The 19,711-nt window shown below is 39.2% G+C and overlaps 1 protein-coding gene across 1 annotated transcript; it reads right to left on the bottom strand.

The window, feature by feature from the left end:
* Positions 1 to 348: 348 nt before the first annotated feature.
* LOC124132564 lies at positions 349 to 17,997 on the bottom strand. The gene is made up of 12 exons (XM_046496536.2): positions 17,889 to 17,997; positions 14,626 to 14,905; positions 14,159 to 14,282; positions 13,340 to 13,510; positions 12,567 to 12,698; positions 12,275 to 12,376; positions 11,820 to 12,018; positions 10,981 to 11,137; positions 10,122 to 10,234; positions 9,001 to 9,178; positions 6,664 to 6,920; positions 349 to 4,314 (listed from the first exon to the last, which is right to left on the bottom strand). Exons 2-12 carry the CDS (start codon positions 14,859 to 14,861, stop codon positions 3,698 to 3,700), a joined length of 2,286 nt encoding a protein of 761 aa, XP_046352492.1. The 5' UTR covers positions 14,862 to 14,905; positions 17,889 to 17,997; the 3' UTR covers positions 349 to 3,697.
* Positions 17,998 to 19,711: the final 1,714 nt, after the last annotated feature.

The raw sequence follows: 19,711 nt of genomic DNA on the forward strand, positions 1-19,711 counted from the left end.
GACTGTATCAGTAACCATTATTTAGCTGGAATATTGCTGAATGCAACAAACATGTTTGTGACACTGATTTTGAATCCCATCTCTGTGGTAACACCATCAAATACTCAAATCTGAAAACACATCTCCTATTACTGTTGTTCAATTCATACTTTACAAGGCAATTTGGTACAGATAGTTTTGCTTCTCAGAGAGCATATGATATGAACAGTTTTGCCTCAATAGGAAAACATTCTGGTTCCAGACCTTGGTGGAAAAGGAATCTGTGAAGTTGTATCAGTTGGAATGTTGGGAACCATGGAGAAAAATTGAAACAATCAGTACTCTTAACCATAAAGAACTCTGTGTAACTGGACTGAAAAGACAGTTTATTGTGGCAATGATGTGAACACAAGATAAATGCATATAATTATGGAGTATGACATCTTCAAAAGCTCTTGTCATCAGTCAAAAAGCACCTTACATGGAGCACTTTTGGACCACGTTCTCAACAAAATGCCACTGACCAGTGTAAAGACAACACAAATAGGTAAAAATCTAAAATCTAAGTTTTACATGGACATGATTTTTTTTCAATGTACACAAAATTATCCAATTTGCCACAGAACAAAATACAGTATAAAAGACTGGCCTAGGCTACAGCTCAATATTTGGTGTACAGCTTTTTCAATACAAAAGCCTCTTATTGAACGCATGATTATCATATGACTATTATGATGCAAATATAGGCCAACTACACAAAATGAATATTCACGTTAACGCAATAACCATGTTGATACAGATGGCAACATGAGAGTCTTTGTGTAATACGGCTTACTCTCGACAAAGTCTGGTGACAAAGCAAGGTACACTGTGAGAAAGCCTGTTCCAGAAGCCTACCATTACATACAATATAATCACAATAACCCCATGTGCTTATACATGAGAGCACTCTTATTGCCTGTAATAAGGTAATGGGGAAGGTTCAACATGGCCTGTGGGAGTATGGATATGAATCAAGTTGGGTCTCCTCACCACAATGAACAATGCAAAAATGTGTTGATGATAGTCTGTGAATGAGATGTGGGATTACAAAGCACAACATATGATGAATATCTTCTGCTGAATAACTAAGTTGAATGATGACAACTTATATAATCAAATAATGATCCTATTAAAATAATGATGATTCAGATTCCTTCATTAAAACTTCCATAATAATGATAATGTATCACCAACATCATATTTGGGTTTGGACTTGCCCTCATCCAATCGCAGTTACTTACGGTAACTGTTGCTTCTTGGACAAGATACTTCTGATGCGACACTAAACATTAACTCACTGAACTTTCGTTAATTTCCATTTATCCAAAAACCATGATGATGTCTCTTGATCTTGTACATATGATTCACCGGTTTCAGGCAAACATGGTCAATATATATTTATATATAAAATGTCTTCAATACTCACAGACAGCAAAGACAGAGTAAGTAGTACTATACTGAAACTGCAACAACTTAGTGGGAACATACTGCATCCTGGTAATACTGCTCAAACTGGAACCATTTTGACATTTGTTGAATTTAAGTGCAATATTTATTCTCTGCAGAAAACCAGCTCTCCAGGTCAAAGATATCAAAACTGATATAACATTATCAAACATAGCGTCGTCAATCTCAACAGTGGTAGAAACTAACAGTTTTAGTCTATTAGTCCTTATAATGATAACATAGCAAAACCCATAAAAATGGCAAATTCCTACCGGTCCTTAGGATACTTTAACTATTGGGCAATTTGGCAAGGACTACAGGACTAGTGCCAATTTCTAACGCTGTCTCAATATTCAAAGTAATATTAACCACAGCTCATAACAAATATATTCAGCAGTGTAGTTTTAAATTTCAGAATGCTGATAGTCTTTATGTCACAATTAAAACTGTGTGTCAACACACAGAGGGGGGGGGTAAAGTCCAGTAAAACTTCTAAAACATACATGCTTCACAAACAACAGTCCAGGCATTCACCTATACATTCATGGAGCAAGGAGTATTTGTAGTTCTACAACATTCCATGAAAACTTTGGATTTATAAATGTAAAATTACCAACAATGCATATTGTTTTTGTAGAGGTCAGTTTTCACCATGTACTTTTTTTCAGTTGCACAATACATTGTGAACAGTAACTGAAATATCTCTCCTGCATATGATTATGCAGTGTAGACTATTCATGTTTCATAAAAACTCCTAATAACTTATTTTGATTAATATCTTTATACCTCAATGCAATAATATACGAAGTTAAAATGATTAAAATGATCTTAAAACAAAAGCATGAAACTCAACAATGCACTGATCTGACACTGTACATGTAAAATCTTCAATAGCAGGAAGTCATATACATTTTCTTTACATTTTGATGATAAATTGCTAGTGTTAAATTCACTAGCTGTAATTTGATTATGGGCAAATATCTAAAACAAATTTTAAATGATGAAAGAAATGCATGCATTATTGTATATAACAGAATAACAGTACATTAACCAAATTAAAACCATTAACAGTAAACAAAATAAAGTCCACAACCACGTTGCTATTTGCTTGAAATGAATAACATATCAAACTAAATTCTGGTTTGGGTCCCCATTGCTTGTAAGTATTGATAGCAATCTAGCCAAAGCAAACAGTTCCCTTAAAAAAATCTTAACAATGAAGTAGAAGCTCGAAGTTAAACTTCAGTCTTACATGCCAGTGTATTCTACAACTGTCTCACACTTCACAGTAAAATATATCGTCACCAGCACCGTTTAACATTGTTATTACTTGCTGACTAATACTGTCTGACAATTATTCAATACATACAAGCAAAATAATATGGTTCAAACATAATAAAAAGAAGTAGTAATCAAATGTTGTTCTTTCGTATCAACAGCTAAACCAGTTTAAAAAATTTCTAATGCATGAACGGTAATAATTACAGTATGATTATGTTGAAATCTACTTCACTTGCCGCGGCGATGGAGATTAAATTGCTGCCCTTTTTATCTAGATTCTTTCTGTCTAGAGTCATATTCAAATCAAGGATTGGTGCCTTGATTCAGACATGGATTATTAAACTGATGTTGTACAAGCAGCAAACCATGGTGCTTTCTTCATCAACATGGGAATGATGGAAAATGAAAGCTTACAGGGATCAGCTTGATGTGTGAGAAACCCATGAAAACAGATACAGTCCCATCCAAAGGGAATATGGTATGTACAATGGGCTAAGAGGAATCGAGGTTATTGTAATAATCTCTACACAATCGCATTACACAATGATGAATAATCTGCACTTTCAGAAAGGCAAAAATATGTAAACACAACTTCTAAAGATATTACACGCCTGAACAGAACAATGTTTAAAAATCAAACCCAACACATGAGCTTACTGAAATTATTATTACGAACATATTACTTTTTAAACTTAAAGGGTTTGTCTTTTTGGGGGGAAAAATGCCCTAATGAATTGTTGGTAACAAATTCCTGTTTATTAAAATATGAGAATACTAAGTACCAACACATTCAAAACACGTCCCAATAAATCTTTCAGGTCGCAGGAAAATATTTTCAAAATACAAGACAAATAGGTTATACCATGCTTCAGCCCTGAAGATATTTTCACTTGTCAGTTTTAGGTTTTGTATTATGTAGGACGACTGATAAATGATCTTGTAACAATGTTCAACGCCTTTTCTTTCCTCTTTTCTTTGGCGAAGATCTCGGCTCTTCCTCCTCTTCATCATCATCATCTTCCCCGCCTCTTGATTTTGATTTTCTTGGTGTATATTCTGGTTTATCAGCATCTTCTTCTTCATCCTCATTTTCATTATAATTAATCTTACTGGCCCTTCTCCCTGCACTTGTGGACTCTCTTCCTCTACCCTTAGTGCGAGGAGAACTTTCTTCATCTTCACTGATATCTTCATCGTCTTCTGCAGCATAGCTAGGTCGGGCTTTTGACTTGCGTGGACTGGCTTCTGTTTGGGCCTTACGTGGACTCTTTGATTTCTTTTTGCCCTCAGATTCATCATCTTCTTCCTCTATGTCAGCAACCTGAGCCCGGCTAAGCGGTTTCTTTGTCTTCTTCTTTGGTTTGGACTTGCCTTTTCCTTTCTTTGCTTTACCACCTTTCTTTGCCTTCTTCTTTGCAGGAGGTTCATCTTCATCTTCTTCAACTTCTTCCTCGTCTTGGTCATCAGCTTCTTCTTCTTCTTCTTCTTTCTCTTCAGCATCACTAACTCTCCCTCGGCTCCTTGATGATGACTTTGCGGGTGACCTCGATTTGGAAGCTGCTGCCTCTGTAAATAGACAAATTATTAGCTTGAGTAAAATGTGTGGAAAAATGTGATGCCCAATCATGTCCATGGCATGTATTTAGATATCTGAAATGTATCTATATAAACTGAAATATATGAACTGAAATACACCAATGTGTGCTAACTCTACTGCATAGTATCAGGTTGATAACGAAGACTGACCTTTTCACATTCATAATATAATACTGAACACAAGTCCTTCTGTTGAAATGATGAATTCCAAACTATGCATGCCACACTAAGGAGATATGGCTTTAAGTTCTGCCAACCCTAATCATGCTAATAAATGAAAAGTTTTGTTTGTTTGTTGTTTAACGCTGCATTCAGCAATATTCCAGCTATATGACGGTGGCCTGTAAATAATCTAGTCTGGGCCAGACAATCCAGTGATTAATATCATGAGCATCGATCCACGCAATTGGGATACAATGACATGCATCAACCAAGTCAGCCAGCCTGACCACCTGATGCCATTAGTTGCCTCTTATGACAAGCATGGGTTGCTGAATACCTCTTCTAAGCCATGTCTTCACGTGTTAATTAATGAAATGAGGAAAAATATATAACTACTTTGTTTATAACCAGAGATCTACTGTAAATACAAAATGTTGAAACTGTAAGAAAAATGAGAATGTTTGAATAACAAGACAATTAGCAATTTGCATTTTTTTTCTTTTTCTTTGACAGACGAGTACTTTTCACAAGGAGAAAAAGGACAACACACATAATCATGATAACTGCTATAAGAGCCATTCACATAGAATGACTCTTACATCTGAAAGATAGCCAAAGTTCAGTTTAAAAAATGAAGTTTTTAATGATAAAAATGTCACTTATACTTATTCTGACTCATACTCATCTGCTTATCTCTTCTCATTCCCGAAACAATGTGGAAACATCTTGTGCAGAGTTCCCAGTGAACAGAAAACTCTCAACCAAATGCACCCCTCTTACACACAAGTGCACAGGAACCACATGACTAACCAGCCTGACTGGTCACTCTCTTATTTTGGCCCCTGCTAAATTGTGTGCTCTTATAATCCGAAACTTCTTGATTCAAATGGACTTTCCAATGAAGGTTTTGGTTTGGATTACCTTTCTTGTTTTCATAATGAAGTCGTCTGCGTATCTCCAGTTGTGATCCCCACCCCATTCTCTCTATTTGCACAACACACCAGAATACTACAGATGATAAATGCAACTTCTACTTCCAATGAGCTGAGGAAGAATTCGCTGAATATATGTACGTCAAAGATGATCAACAGGAAGGGGGAGAGATCCTTCACGATCTACTTCATCTTCTGAGACCATCTCGAAGAAGAAGAAAATTACATCAGAGCGTCAAACTACACCATCCCCTCCTTCAGAAGCAGAAAGGGGATCTATCTTCAACCGCAGACCCCCCCTGTCCTCTAAGCACAGAAATCTTCCGTCTGACGCAGGAGTGTCGACTCTCTACTAAAGGGTGTCTTGGCTGCTGAGTTGAAAAAGAAGTCTCCGACTTCGTCTTCCTAACCTGCCAAGAATCTCTAAACGTTGGTGAAGAAAAAGAAGTTTCCTCAGTCCTCGTGAAGGTTTACACCTCCACAAAGACAAATTTATCGTCCTCCATGAAGGGGTCCATGTTGCCTTCCTCCATGAACACTTCCAGAAATGGAGACACCTGTGCGCAGCCCTCCACATACAGGAAGCTTCAAGACGTTTGTCAAATCCCGACTTTAACACAGGCTCAGCTTTTCACACAACCACATTTACCACAAGTCTGATCTCCAACCATCCGAAGATCTCTAGTTCTTGGGCATCAGGTTCCTAACGGGACAGAACCTTATTCAAGTTCCCGAAGACAGTTCGATAAGACTCCATAGTCACCTTCCAGCAGCATTCACAAATGAATATTGGTCAACAAATGGCAAGTGACCCTACATCGACCCAGCACAAGCCTTGACAGTATGGGGCAGACTTCACCTGTGTCCCATACAAAGATTCCTCACACCGTTCCTGGATCAACAATAACTAAAACTTTGACTTCAACCACACCTGAAGAAACATCTTCAATAGTGGACAATTTAGTCAAATGTTTGTGGAGGAACCTACTTGAACGAGCCAAATACAATCATCATCTGAGTCAGGCTGGTAAGTCACGAGGTTCCTGTGCACTTGTATGTGAGAGGGGTGCGTTTGGGTGAGAGTTTTCTGTTCACTGGGAACTCTGCACAAGACATTTCCACATTTTTTCGGGAATAAGATGAAATAAGCAAATGAGTATGAATCGGGCTAAGGCAAAATGAATATTGTAATAAGACAAATCATTACTAAGTGTGATTAACTCACTCTTTTGACTGGCAGAGCGGTTGACAGGTGCTGCTCTCTTCTTTGGTTTAGGTCTGCCTTCAAGACTCCTGTCAGCAGGGGCTTTGCGTACAGATTGACCACCCCGAGACTTTGTACCCCGTGGAATGTATAGCTCCTCCTTCTCAGTAAAGACGGTCTCCACATAGTCATCTTCTTCACCGGCCAGGAGGCTTGGGGTTGGTGTGAATGGAGACCACATCTGGAAGCTGCCACTTGCACCAATACCACTCAGCTGGCTAAAACACAGAAATTACATAATCAGAGTATTGTGTCTATTTGATATACTGATCCTGCATTACATATTGCACACTGCTCTTACTAACGAAGTCCAAACTGGACATGAATGACAATCTCGTAGCATCTTCAGTACTCTTTTGTTCAACACATCCTTGACTTCCTTGACATCAGGGCTGTCACTGGAGGGCCCTTGGGTAATGGAGGATAAGTATATAAAATAGACATAATACTCTGATTATGATATATTTTTAACTTTTCCTGCATTACATATCACACTTTATCTGATGGTAGGTGGTTGTGCGTACCTTCAGTCAAATGCTAAGATAGGTGTCATTGCATTTTGTAGAGTGGTCCTGTAGGATGGGCTTGCCCGAGGTAGTTCACTCTCAGGTGGAGCAAGTAGTCAGCTACCAAATGCACCATTGCATCTGTGGCCATCACATCTTTTTGCCTACAAAAGGTCTCAAAGGAAGCCCATTTGTCGTCTTATAGTACTCTGGTAGATGGCCTATGGGCCTTGGCTACTGCCAGGGCGAAAGAAGCCACAAACAGGATCGGTTGGTCAGACTGGCTGACTTAGTTGATGCATGTCATCGTATCCCAATTGCGTGGATCGACGATCCTGATGTCAATCACTGGATTGTCTGGTCCAGACTTGATTATTTACAGACAGCCATCATATAGCTGGAATATTGCTGAGTGCAGCGTTAAACAGCAAACAAACAAAACAAACTGCCAGGGCGGCTCTCCTCAAGTAACCCTTGGCTGTTAGCCCCTTCTGCAGACGACCAAGACATGAAGGTGGAACTGCTTTGGGGTTGGCTGGAGGCAGTGGCTGTGAGAGTCCGACTGGAGACTGGACCACTATAGAAGCCTGTACTCTCAGGCTAGAACCTGGTTCCCGGACTTCTTACACACTGACGGCTAACTAGCAAGGAGCTAGTTGGCTGGCAATGTGTAAGAGGTTTGGGAACCAGGTTCTTGTCTGACAGTATAGTGCCAAAAGAATCAAACAGGTGGTTGGTTGAGTTGGATCTTTTGGATCACCTTGGGCAGGTCTGATGGTGGGGGAAACACGTGGCACTGAGACCCTCCCAGTCTAAGGTCTATGCTAGAGCACCGATGTCCCAGGCCAGAGGGTCTGGCATGGGTGACCTGAACGTCGGCAGCTGCTTGTTGGCAAAGTAAGTTGGAAGCACTCTGGATGCAGTTTCCACTTTGTGGGGGAGGGATGGTCCAGTTGTGAATTTTATCATAAAATGTATACTTATATACTATTTATATCCTATCTCTCACACGATATGGCCCCACAACCATCCCCACATCTCAGTTCTTCTACCCTGATAGCTCTACAAAAGAGAATGAGTTGGCAGAGATATGCATGTGATCAGGACTGTAAGGTATAACACATACCAGTTTATTGGTCAGTAACCGAAGGGATGCTTGGGTGTGTTCAGGTAAAGTGCTTTCTGTTACAACACATAAGATCAAAGAGTGAGTGAGTGAGTATAGTTTTACGCTGCTTTGAGGAATATTCCAGCAATATCACGGCGGGGAACACCAGAAATGGGCTTCATACATTGTACCCATGTCGGGAATCGAACCCGGGTCTTCGGCGTGACGAGCGAACGATTTAACCACTAAGCTACCCGACCGCCCCCAAGAAAGCATGGTGTGAGATAGGATATGTTTAAAAGACTGTCAGCTTAAATTTGAGCCAAGTGTCACAGATTGCTGCTGTACAAAGCGATCTTAACGCTAAAAGTCCCATACCGTAACATAGACTTACGACAGTTGTAGTGCTAACAACACCCAGGTCAATGATGATTAACAATGAAGTCAAACCAACAAGCATGGGTATGGTGCTGATCCAATCTCCCTGGTGCTGGATCTCAACACAAGCAGCTGCACCTACCATTCCTAAGGGACATAACTCTGCTTAGTGAAGGATGTGCAACAGACTAAAGAGCACCCATCCTCATAGTGACCCCAGCTGGAGTGTCAAGGACATCTGTATGCCATACATATCTCAAGCGCCATATAGGCAAAAAGTCTTTCCATTAATTCTCTACAACTCACATGATCATCTGTTTTTTAAGAGCTCTTTCAAGAGCCATCTTGAAGAGATGTGGTCTAGTCTGAATATTGAAGTCTGGGTGAAACTCCATCACATATTTCTTCAGCAGGTTCGATGAGGCCTGCTTGGGCTCGTTACAAGCAATGATTGCGGAACATATCATGTCTTCAACGTTGTCAGCTAAAATGAAAGGAATCATCAATTTGTAAAACTGCTTGCTTTGTTTTGAATGGAGTCTAAGTCACTGGCAACAATGTTTACAGCTCATGGAATACATTTTGTTTGTTTGTTGTTTAACACCGCACTCAGCGATATTCCAGCTATATGGCGGCGGTCAGTAAATAATCGAGCCTGGACCAGACAATCCAGTGATTGACATCATGGGCATCGACCCACTCAATTGGGATACGATGACATGCATCAACCAAGTCGGTAGGCCTGACCACCCAATCCTTTTAGTCGCCTTTTACAACAAACATAGTCGCCTTTTATGGCAAGCATGGGTTGCTGGAGACCTATTCTACCCCGGATCTTCACGGGTGAGTAAAGAAGCGGAAACTGATAACAATTTGTCACTGTTTTTTTCTGAGGACATTATGCCATTGAAAACAATTCCGAAAATTCTCTTTAGCACTTAGCCTAAATACATGTAGCACGCCAAAAATGGACTGGCTGCTATCTCTTGAGATACACTGGCATACATAACATTGTTTGATATCTGTTCATCTTATTCCATAAAAAGTTAAAAAATCCACAATTGTAGGTAGAACTAGTAGAAGTTCCAATTACGTCACCTGTTGCTCTAATGCTTAACAAAAAAATATCAAATGTTTAGTTAATTATTACAGAGGACACAGACACAAATAATGCAGTTGATATGGTTCACTGCCTCGTATCAGCATTAGTGAGTGAGTATAGTTTTACGCCGCTTCTAGCAATATTCCAGCAATATCACGGCGGGGGACACCAGAAATGGGCTTCACACATTGTACCCATGTCGGGAATCGAACCCGGGTCTTCGGCGTGACGAGCGAACGCTTTAACCACTAGCATACCCGACCGCCCCCGCATCAGCATTAAAGGCTCCTTGTCTCCGATAATAATGTACACCAGAGCTACTTACTGCTGTTAGGATCAAACTCATCGATCATGAGTTGAAATGTCCCTGACAGTCCTTGTCCAGTAATGTGTTCCCAGAAGCCCTTCCTCTCACCACTCTCCATAGCAGACTTCAGTCTACAACATGTTACAGTCAAATGATTGCTGGAACAAAGCTTCCAGAAACAACACTTACATCTATCTATCTATAAAATTCTGTATTCATGTTAATTTGACTCAAAAACATTAACAACTTGTTTATAAATACACAACTCTGTCACAATGGTCACTGTCATTTAAGAAGAGCTAATAAGAACAAATTTCATTGCAGTGATTTTCCAGAACTTCATAAACATTAACACAGACAGTAAATTCTTGTTTTTGTAATAATTAATGTTGCTGCCAGCAACAATCCATCTGTCATGGCAACCTGTGAATGATTGTGTCTGAACCAGATAAACCAATTGTTGCTACACAACCAACAATCTCGGCCAGCTCAGGGATTTAATTGGGATTCCAGATAAAGTCTCCCCTTGGCAGGCAAATTCAGAAAAGAATTATGACACTGTTTTTAACTCTTCTTATTTCGTAAAATTCTGAGATACTGAGAAAAGTTTAATTCAAACTGGGAATTGTTACTATCTATTGCTGCAGACTTGGGGCTGAATATTGGCCTCTGTATTGTAGATGCTAGTCAGCTGTCAAGTACTGGAGACAACTACTGGGTCTGACAACTGTACCAATGTATGGAGATTACCAAAAAAGACAAAGTGTTCTGCTGCAATGACAGCGAAGCCTTCAGATAACAAGCCCCAATACATCGAAAGAATCGTGTCTTGTCTGTTCCTGCCACTTGCACACTGTAAAATAAGCAATCAACTCACTCTGACTCTGTATCCACGTGGGGATAGTTTTCGGTGACATACTTCTTAATCTTCCCAAACGATGTCTGTTTGGGTTCACACATGTATGTCATAGCCAAGGCAAAGGTGTCTTCAATCTTGAGGGGGGCAGCATGGTAGCTGTCTGGCCTTGGCCTCCCTGGAAGATGAGATCACTGTTAGTATTTTAACATAGCGGAGACAATAAGACTATGTAGCTCACTGATTCTTATGGAAGTGGAAACGAAACATTAGATCATAGAGCTTTGATCTTACACTCTGTATAAATTTCACTTTCACATACCAAGAGGTTTTGCTGAAAAAAGTTCATGAAAAATATAAAACCCCATGCCAAATTTACATGTATTTTCAGGATCATATGCCACACACAAAGGTCCAGAGTATTTATCATTATAGAAAGTGTGAGCGAGTTGGTTCTACTGTCACTTTGAACAGTATTCCAGCTTTATCACAATAGGTCAGCATACTAAGGGTGGAAAGCCCGAAGTGATGAAGGTCTGTCATTTACCACTTTTGTGAAACCCACAAGCCCAGGTAGAATGCTGACAAACCTAGAAACTTAATCTGTGCCCAACTGATGCAACTCTGTGCATTATACTGACTCCAAGTAGACCAGTCCTTGTATTATTCCCTTAATGCCTAGTGACAAGCACAGTAACAACAAGTACCATCTTTTACTGTCTTTTGGCATGATGTGACCAGGGAATCAGCCTCTGCACTCCGGTCAGACACTCTCCACTACAGACGGTTAGATATTTCTAACTTCCTTCATTCCATGCTTATGCCATCATCTAACTCATCAGTCACAGATTCTCACTTACTCTTCTTGCTCTTCTTTTTCTTCTTTTTCTTGGCTTCTCCATCTTCTCCTTCTTCAGTTTTTTCTTCTCCCCCTTCTTCACCTTCAGGGGCCTTCCTCTTACGACTCTTTTTCTTGGACGGAGCAGCAGCTGCAGGATCCTCCTCTGGTTTATCTCCTTCAGGAGCTTCAGGATCTCCATTCTGCTTGTCCTTGTCCCCCTGAAACAAAACGGTTTATACAACACTCACACTTAGGTCTTGGGCAGAACATGAAAACATAAATATTTCATATCAATTGCCTGTATCAGGGTCAAAAGAATAATACAGGGGAAAATAATTCCATATATGTTCTCACTTAATGTTTTACAGTTATGATCATAATACACGAAAAAACATAGACTGTTTTTATATGACTCATAATTTAATCACTGTATCCCACATGCTGCTAAAACCATGGCATATTTAACATAAATACCTCAGCTTCTTCACCCTCCTTCTCAGCTGCTTTCTCTTCCGTTTCATCAGGCTCCTCATCCACAGGTAAGCGATAGTATCCTGCTAAGCCAACTCCCCTCACCTGGAAAGGTTTACAAAATGGTTTAGATTTCAGCAAAACTGATTTGCAGTTTTCTGTGAATTCAGTAGCAAACATAGCTACAATAACACTTAGCATGGTGAGATATATGATATAGGGATCAAAACCAACTGTGTCAACCTGCTGTTTCAATAGAAATTGCAATCCAAGTTATAACTGGCTGGAAACTTACCAGCTGTATGTATCCATATTTGACACCACGTTCCAGTGCCACTTTGAGATACGCAGGTCGCAGGTCCACTCTCAGAGCTGGATAGTTACATGCAATGTACTGCTTCAGAGAAAAGAATCTCACGCCTTTAACCTGTTCTGTGTTAAGGATATAAACTGAAAACGACATTCCTATCATTAAAGTTTTATGTCACCCTTTCAATCCCAGGTTATCATTATATCAAATAGTATTATCGATTAGTATAGAACCTGTCAAAACTTTAACAATCTAATAAATAGTCATATAGCTGTAACTTAGTTAATAAAACAAGTGCAAAAGTGAGCGTGGCTCACTAATACCCCCGACCCGCCTAGTGTGTCAGTAGTAATTAAATAGCTAGGATAGGGTTAGGGTTTGAAAAATTCATAAAAAAATGGAAAATTAATAAAAACATTTTTTTTTCTTTTGACTGCACCCCTCACGCCATAGATTATATGTACTAAGTTTGAGATGAATCCCCTGAATACTTTAAGAGAAATCGCGCGGACAAAGTTTTCAAACGGACGGACGGACGGACAGACCGAACCTTGGTATAACTATATACCCCCGACATTTTGTCGGGTGTATAATAAAGCTGTTCAAAACACTACCACTTACAGCATAAACACAAAATGTAACACAATACAGTGTGGTATAACAAGGTGGGTTATTTAATAACAACAGGACAACCACTGGTCACCCAAAACCCTCTTATTCTGCTACATGTGTAACGTGTGAAGCTAAGAGAAGGATACAGGATTTCCTGCTTCTTTAATGGCTTCTTCTATGATATCCTTCATTTTGATCTTGAGTGTGTCAGCCTTCACTGTACTTCCTTTCCCTTTTGACTTCTTTTCTTTGATCAGGCCTTTGTATGGTGAAGATTCTTTCAGAGCAAATGCCTTGCCAAACTTGTCAGTGATCCTCTTTAAAAGGTAAAATAACATTTCCTGACACATGGAGACTTTTTTGGTAAAAGACAATTTCAAATTGCAGTCCTAAATGTGTGCAATCTAATATCTTCTGAGATGTGGAAATATCAAAATGCATTTCCACAAATTAAGATATCATGTATACTTATCCTGACTCATACTTATTGTGTGCAGTGCAGTGTAGTGTAGCTAAGTTCAGTACTTGTTACAAATATCTTTTTTAATATTCACTACAAAAGCCCTTTAGGTAATCTAAATCTTAAGGTTGTCCACGGGCAACTGAATATGACAGAGGAGAGACGCACTAACATGTATCATTCCACATGAATTTCAAATTTGACTTATCACTGTTCAGTATGGTTGGGCCGTCAAATCTCTCATCAGGACCCTTTGACTTAAATAATTTCAGAAGCTAAGAGAGAGAGAGTATGGTTTTACGCCGCTTTAAGCAATATTCCAGCAATATCACGGCGGGGGACACCAGAAATGGGCTTCACACATTGTGCCCATGTTGGGAATCGAAACCGGGTCTTCGGCATGACGAGCGCACACTTTAACCACTAGGCACCCGACCGCCCCTCAGAAACTAAAATGAAACCATGCTGTCACCATTTGCTTTCCAGCTGCATCTGATATACCTACCTTGTTAAACATTGGTTGATCAACCACAGCCGTCCCATCAAAGGAACAGGCCTCTCCAAAGTAGTCATACAGACTGTTGAGTGATACACGACATTCTTCCTTGGACTCCAGATTGGCTTCCATCCTACCAAAACATGACCGACCATCATCAACTTGAAACATTTATATGGAAAGTTTTAAAGAAATACAGACATTAACAGCATATCTGTGGTTTTAGTAACTTTTACTTAATGATGACTGCTGTATTCTGTAAAGTATCAAATTATCAACATACAAGTACTGATATAATTTGATCAGCTCACACCAACTGTTAATTATTTCCAAGGCTGATAATAGGTGGCCCAGGGGCTGACTAAGATGCCTTACCTCCAACCAATAGCTTTCAACTTGAGCTTCCTTTACAACTTTAACTGAAAACCTTTTCAAAGCAGTGTTAAACATGACCAATACACTTAACTACAACTTACCAGTCAATAAGCTTCTGCTCTGATGGAGGGATTGTTCTCTTTCTCTTCTCCAGGAGAATATTTGCATCCAGACCCTTCATGAGACTCCCTCCGATGGTGGCCTCCTTTGGCTTAATGGTGACAGTGCTGGGAACAGTCTTCACCGTCATCACTTCCTCGGACTCCCTCTCCCTCTCTTCACGTTCCTTCTCTGCCTGGTGTTCTGCCGCTGCCTTCTTCAGCTTTATCGCTGGCATAGTGTGTTGCTTGGATCTTATTTTCAATTTGGAAATTCAAAGATCTGCAACAAATAAGCAATGTTCATACATAGGATGCATACCTTTTGGCAAAAGAAGAACAGTTGACAGATAGCATATGAAAATAATAGTGGTGGGATGACACACCGATGCATCGCGATATTTTACTTCCCGATATAAGTATCGATCACAGTTGTACACTAAGTAAAAAATATTGATTTATACCCTAAATGTTTGCCTTAATTGTTTTACACCAAACACTAATTAGTAGTAAAAAAGTAAATATTTTCATCCATTGCGCCATACCTGACACTGCCAACTGTAGATCATCAGCGTGCAAGGTATTTGACAATCCTGTCTGTGAAAAATATGGGTTATGTACTACAGATACGAGCACATACAAGTATCGTGATACGTATCGGATTGTAAGCAAGGTATCGTGATACGTATCGGATTGTAGGCAAGGTATCGTGATACATGTCGGATTGTAAGCAAGGTATCGTGATACGTATCGGATCTCATAGTTGGTGTATCATCCCAGCCCGAGAAATTAACCCAGTCCAAATAGTGACACACATCAACCTTGAATGTTTGAAATTCTATTACCCCCCAGGATTGTTATGCCATGGTGGTACCTTCAAAAGGAAGATTGGGTAGCCTTGAAAAATCAAAAACAAAGTCGAAAGGTTACTGATCAAGCTGAGGGCCATTCTTTCCTCTAAAATGAGCTGATGTTACACACCCTTTAACATGTAGTCAGAACTAATGATGAATCAGCATACTACTAAACAGATCATACACATTGCACATCAAATGTGCACATTTATTGTGGTGTGCACCAGTGTTTGAAATAAAAAACAAACTTGGCCATCAGGACCCACCACAGGCTATAGAAGCTGCAGGCCTTGACTAAACTCTTCAGGCCCTCATTTTAAGAACTGTAGCTTATTGTCAGGAATAAATTGACACAAATTTATTGTCACATACATATGTAACTACAGGCCCGACTTAAGCTCTACCTGCTACAGGTCTGCGCTTATTTCAAACATTGCTCTACACGGGTTGTGATAATGTATTTGTTCTCTCGAAGTCTGTGGTCTGTACCCTTTGACAACCCCAATCTAGATAAATGTTATGTGTTTGTCCCAACAAACAGGAGATGCAATAACTGAATATGATTTGTCATGTGTGTTGTCTAATGCAGTACTCTGCAATATTATGGGGGTATAATAACCTATGCTTGCCGTAAAAGGTGACTAACAGGATTGGGTGGTCAGACTCGCAGACTCCGTTGATGCATGTTACCGTATTCAAATTGCGTGGATCAATGCTCATGATATCAATCACTGGTTTGTCTGGCAATGACTTGATTATTTACAGACCACTGTCATATAGCTGGAATTTTGATGAGTGTGGTGTTAACCAACAAACAAACCACATTATGAAAAAATAATGTTTGCCTGAAACGGGTGAATACATATACAAAAAAAAAATCAAGTAGGACCAGCCAGAGCTTTTGGGATTATTTTAAGTTACTGATCGTTACTGAGACCATCCAGAATGTTGAAGAATAACATTTCGTTGGAATCGTAGACTGGTGACTGTTCTGAATAATGTAATTGGATTGAATGTTGCTGAGATTGGGAAAATATTGTCTTTGATCAATGTAAGCATGGTAAGGTGAATAGTAAAATAGTGTTTGCTTCCTGTATTATACCAAATTATATATATGTGCCGTTTTCACCAACAAAATCTGGTGCTGTCTTAACCTGATCCAAACACAAGTCAGCTATTTAGACACAAGTAGAATTCGAAAAGACTAATGGCATTTCCTTGTAGATTTCTATTTTGATCATTTGACAGATGGCAATTCTGTACCACATCAATATTACTGACAAGTGAAATTACTAAAAATAAATATATAATTCTAACCCTTCTTAGTAAAGACTACAATTTCTAAAGCCAAAGTCCAGTAATGATACTGCCAAAATAAATGGCTAGCAGATTGAAAGGTATTTGGCACAGACATTAAGTATCCAAACATTCAGCTTCATACTATTAGATAGTTTATTCCTGGCAATTAGTTTTCAGGACTTTATCTACTTAGTTATTACAAACAGAAAATGATACATATGAGCTTAAATAATGTTTGGTCTAAACTGAAATCCTCATAAAGAAGCCATACCATGGAGTTGCATGCACTTACACAATAAACATTTACATCATGATATAGCATAAACAAAAAAATAATAATACGAAATAAATATAACTGTATCATTTGATATTATGTATTAAAGCGCCCAAAATAAATCTAAAACATTCCTGACACGCTTTCATGGTTTATGATTTTTAACCTGTAACATAAAGCTTATCTGTGATTAACCCGAAATAATAACTTGCTTACGTCCAATGAAAGTGCACTACAAACAGGTTGTTTTGATTGTTATTAGATCTATTTATTGATTTACTGGAAAAGCAATATTTTGTTATTGATACTAACAACGACCAAGTGAATAATTAAAACAGTTAATTATATTAACATGAACAAATACACTCAAACACATTGACAAAGAGATCGAGGATATGACTAATGACACATCTGCCAATTATTAGTTTATTTAAGAAGAAAAACAACGTGATAAAGTGAAACCACAACAAACTCTCCCCCAAACACTGAACAGGTGCCCTTTCACACACACGTGTAAATTATCATATAATGCAAATGTTGACACAATCGAATAACAACATAGTCAATGTAAGTGTTTGTTAAACATATCGACATGCAATTCAAGGTCGCATGTTCAACGATATGAACGAAGTCGCGTTTCTGCATATCCGCAGGAAACAAAATAAATCTCAGGTCACTCGATTCGCAAACTTTCGATGCACCCTATTTATTCTCGATGCATGCAAACACAATTAATTTCAGCGCATGGGATGCAACAAAGGTCATTTGACATAACATATTAATATTTGCAGAACATGATGCCAAAATAAATACAAAAGATGAGTATTAAAGAAACACACCAATCTAAAATGCCACCGGTTCTCTTTTCTTGTGTACTCTCTAGCGTACACAAAGAATGATGACGTCATGATATCATGTGTACGACTCAATCTGCCAACAGAGGGCGCTGGCATAACAAGTCTGTTTTTTCAGGTTTGACGGAAATAGCCGAACGTGGGATTGTGTATGACTCGGATTGTCCCGGAAAGGCGCGAGATATTGACGAAGGGATACGACAGCAATCTTGATCACTCGTATCATTCCGGGAGGAGCCGTTTCTTCATGACACATGCAATAGTTGGGACTTGTTCTGGTGGAGTTGTGTCCCTTATTCCGTTTGTCGGAGAAACAAGGACATTTGTGACATCGACACACAGACTTCATACAAGTAATTATTGCTGAATTTGAAGATTTTGATTTAGATATAAGCAAGTCTAAACATCACTTAGTAAAAAAATCAAAATTTATAAAAAGAGATCAATAATTTTTCTTTCAGTTGTTGTTATATATGATGCAAATTGTGTATGTTTTTTTTTTATGAAGACTATATTTACGATAACACTTTCTTAGTAAAGTTCCAATTCTAGTACTTTTTTTTGTGGAGTTGAGTCCCATCCGGGATTCGAACCTACAGTCTCGGAATGAGGCAATTGCATTGCCAGTACACAAAGTCAGTTCCTCTCCCGAATACTAAATACCATCTAAATTTATTTTTTCTCGAGCTCATTGCTGAACAATGTATTCTGCATGCTACTTAACACGAATTTCAAAAGCATTGAGAAAAGGGTGTCATTCGAAATTTAATTAATGGACAATATCGAAAAAAAAGAAATATTGAATATATCGAAGAAGTACACCATTAATTTGTTTAAAATGTTGAATCCGCGTACCACTACGAAGTTATTTGCGCCCCGCGTACCACACTGCACCTAGTCCCGAATACCGTTTAAATGGACCCCCCGAATGCCGCGTACCAAAAGGGGGTTGGCAGCCGCTAGACTGTGTACCGCTCTGATAAGTGTAAATTGACACGGCGCCATTGCTAAAGCTATGAATACGCTAAGTTTGTTTTTAATCGTCTAATTTGCCCAGAAATATAATTTATTTTATGCTTTTCGTAACGAAACAGTAAATATATCTGAAAATAAAATTAATATTAACACAAAGTGAAATAAAATTTCAGTTTCAGTAACATAATTCTTTTATCTGCCTCGGTGTTTTCAGGTATGTTTTTTTCTCGGCTATTATCGACAAGAATCATTTGAACGAAGAGGGGGCACGGGTGTCGTCTAAGGCGCCGCGATTCGCTGTGCAGAGTTGCGTCCCTTGGGCAGGCCAGTAAACCTTGATTGTGGGTTCGAATCCCGCTTCACCCTGTTTATGTATCTAGGTTTTTCAGCACCATACTCGTGCTCGTGGGTTTCACCGAAGTAGTAAACGTCTGAGACCTGCATCACTTCGGGCTTTTCTCCCACATTTAGCTGACACGCCGCGATATAACTGTAATACTGATAAAAGCCGTGTTAAACCCAACTCAAGAACAAGAGTGAACGAAGATTTTGATGTGACACAGCAATACAGTGGACCTGACGCGGTTCGTGATGTCTTTTTTGGTCGGATCACTCTTTCAGGTACGCCCCAACATGTCATATGACAAGATGAACAAATACATTATTTATTTCGTTCTGTATTAAATCTGTTTTCGCTCAGCTCGTTTATGAGGACGTGTCGAGTGATGGCTTGTCTCCCCTTGTATAAGACGACGCTCTCCCAACTTTCCGACAAAGAGGTGTTGGCGGGACTCACAACATGGCATCTGCATTACGACAAGAATATAGAGCGA

Source organism: Haliotis rufescens, unplaced genomic scaffold (genome assembly GCF_023055435.1).
Source record: "Haliotis rufescens isolate VD_foot unplaced genomic scaffold, xgHalRufe1.0.p SCAF_20, whole genome shotgun sequence".
Lineage (NCBI taxonomy): Eukaryota > Metazoa > Mollusca > Gastropoda > Lepetellida > Haliotidae > Haliotis > Haliotis rufescens.

Bases quoted from the DNA above. Each gene is read 5' to 3' on its own strand.
- LOC124132564 (XM_046496536.2), bottom strand. From the start codon at position 14,861: ATGCCAGCGATAAAGCTGAAGAAGGCAGCGGCAGAACACCAGGCAGAG. The intron at 12,019-12,274 runs GTATTTATGTTA...GTTTTGTTTCAG, and splicing joins AGGAGGGTGAAGAAGCTGAG to GGGGACAAGGACAAGCAGAA. The intron at 4,315-6,663 runs GTGAGTTAATCA...GTCTATTTACAG, and splicing joins CCGCTCTGCCAGTCAAAAGA to AGGCAGCAGCTTCCAAATCG.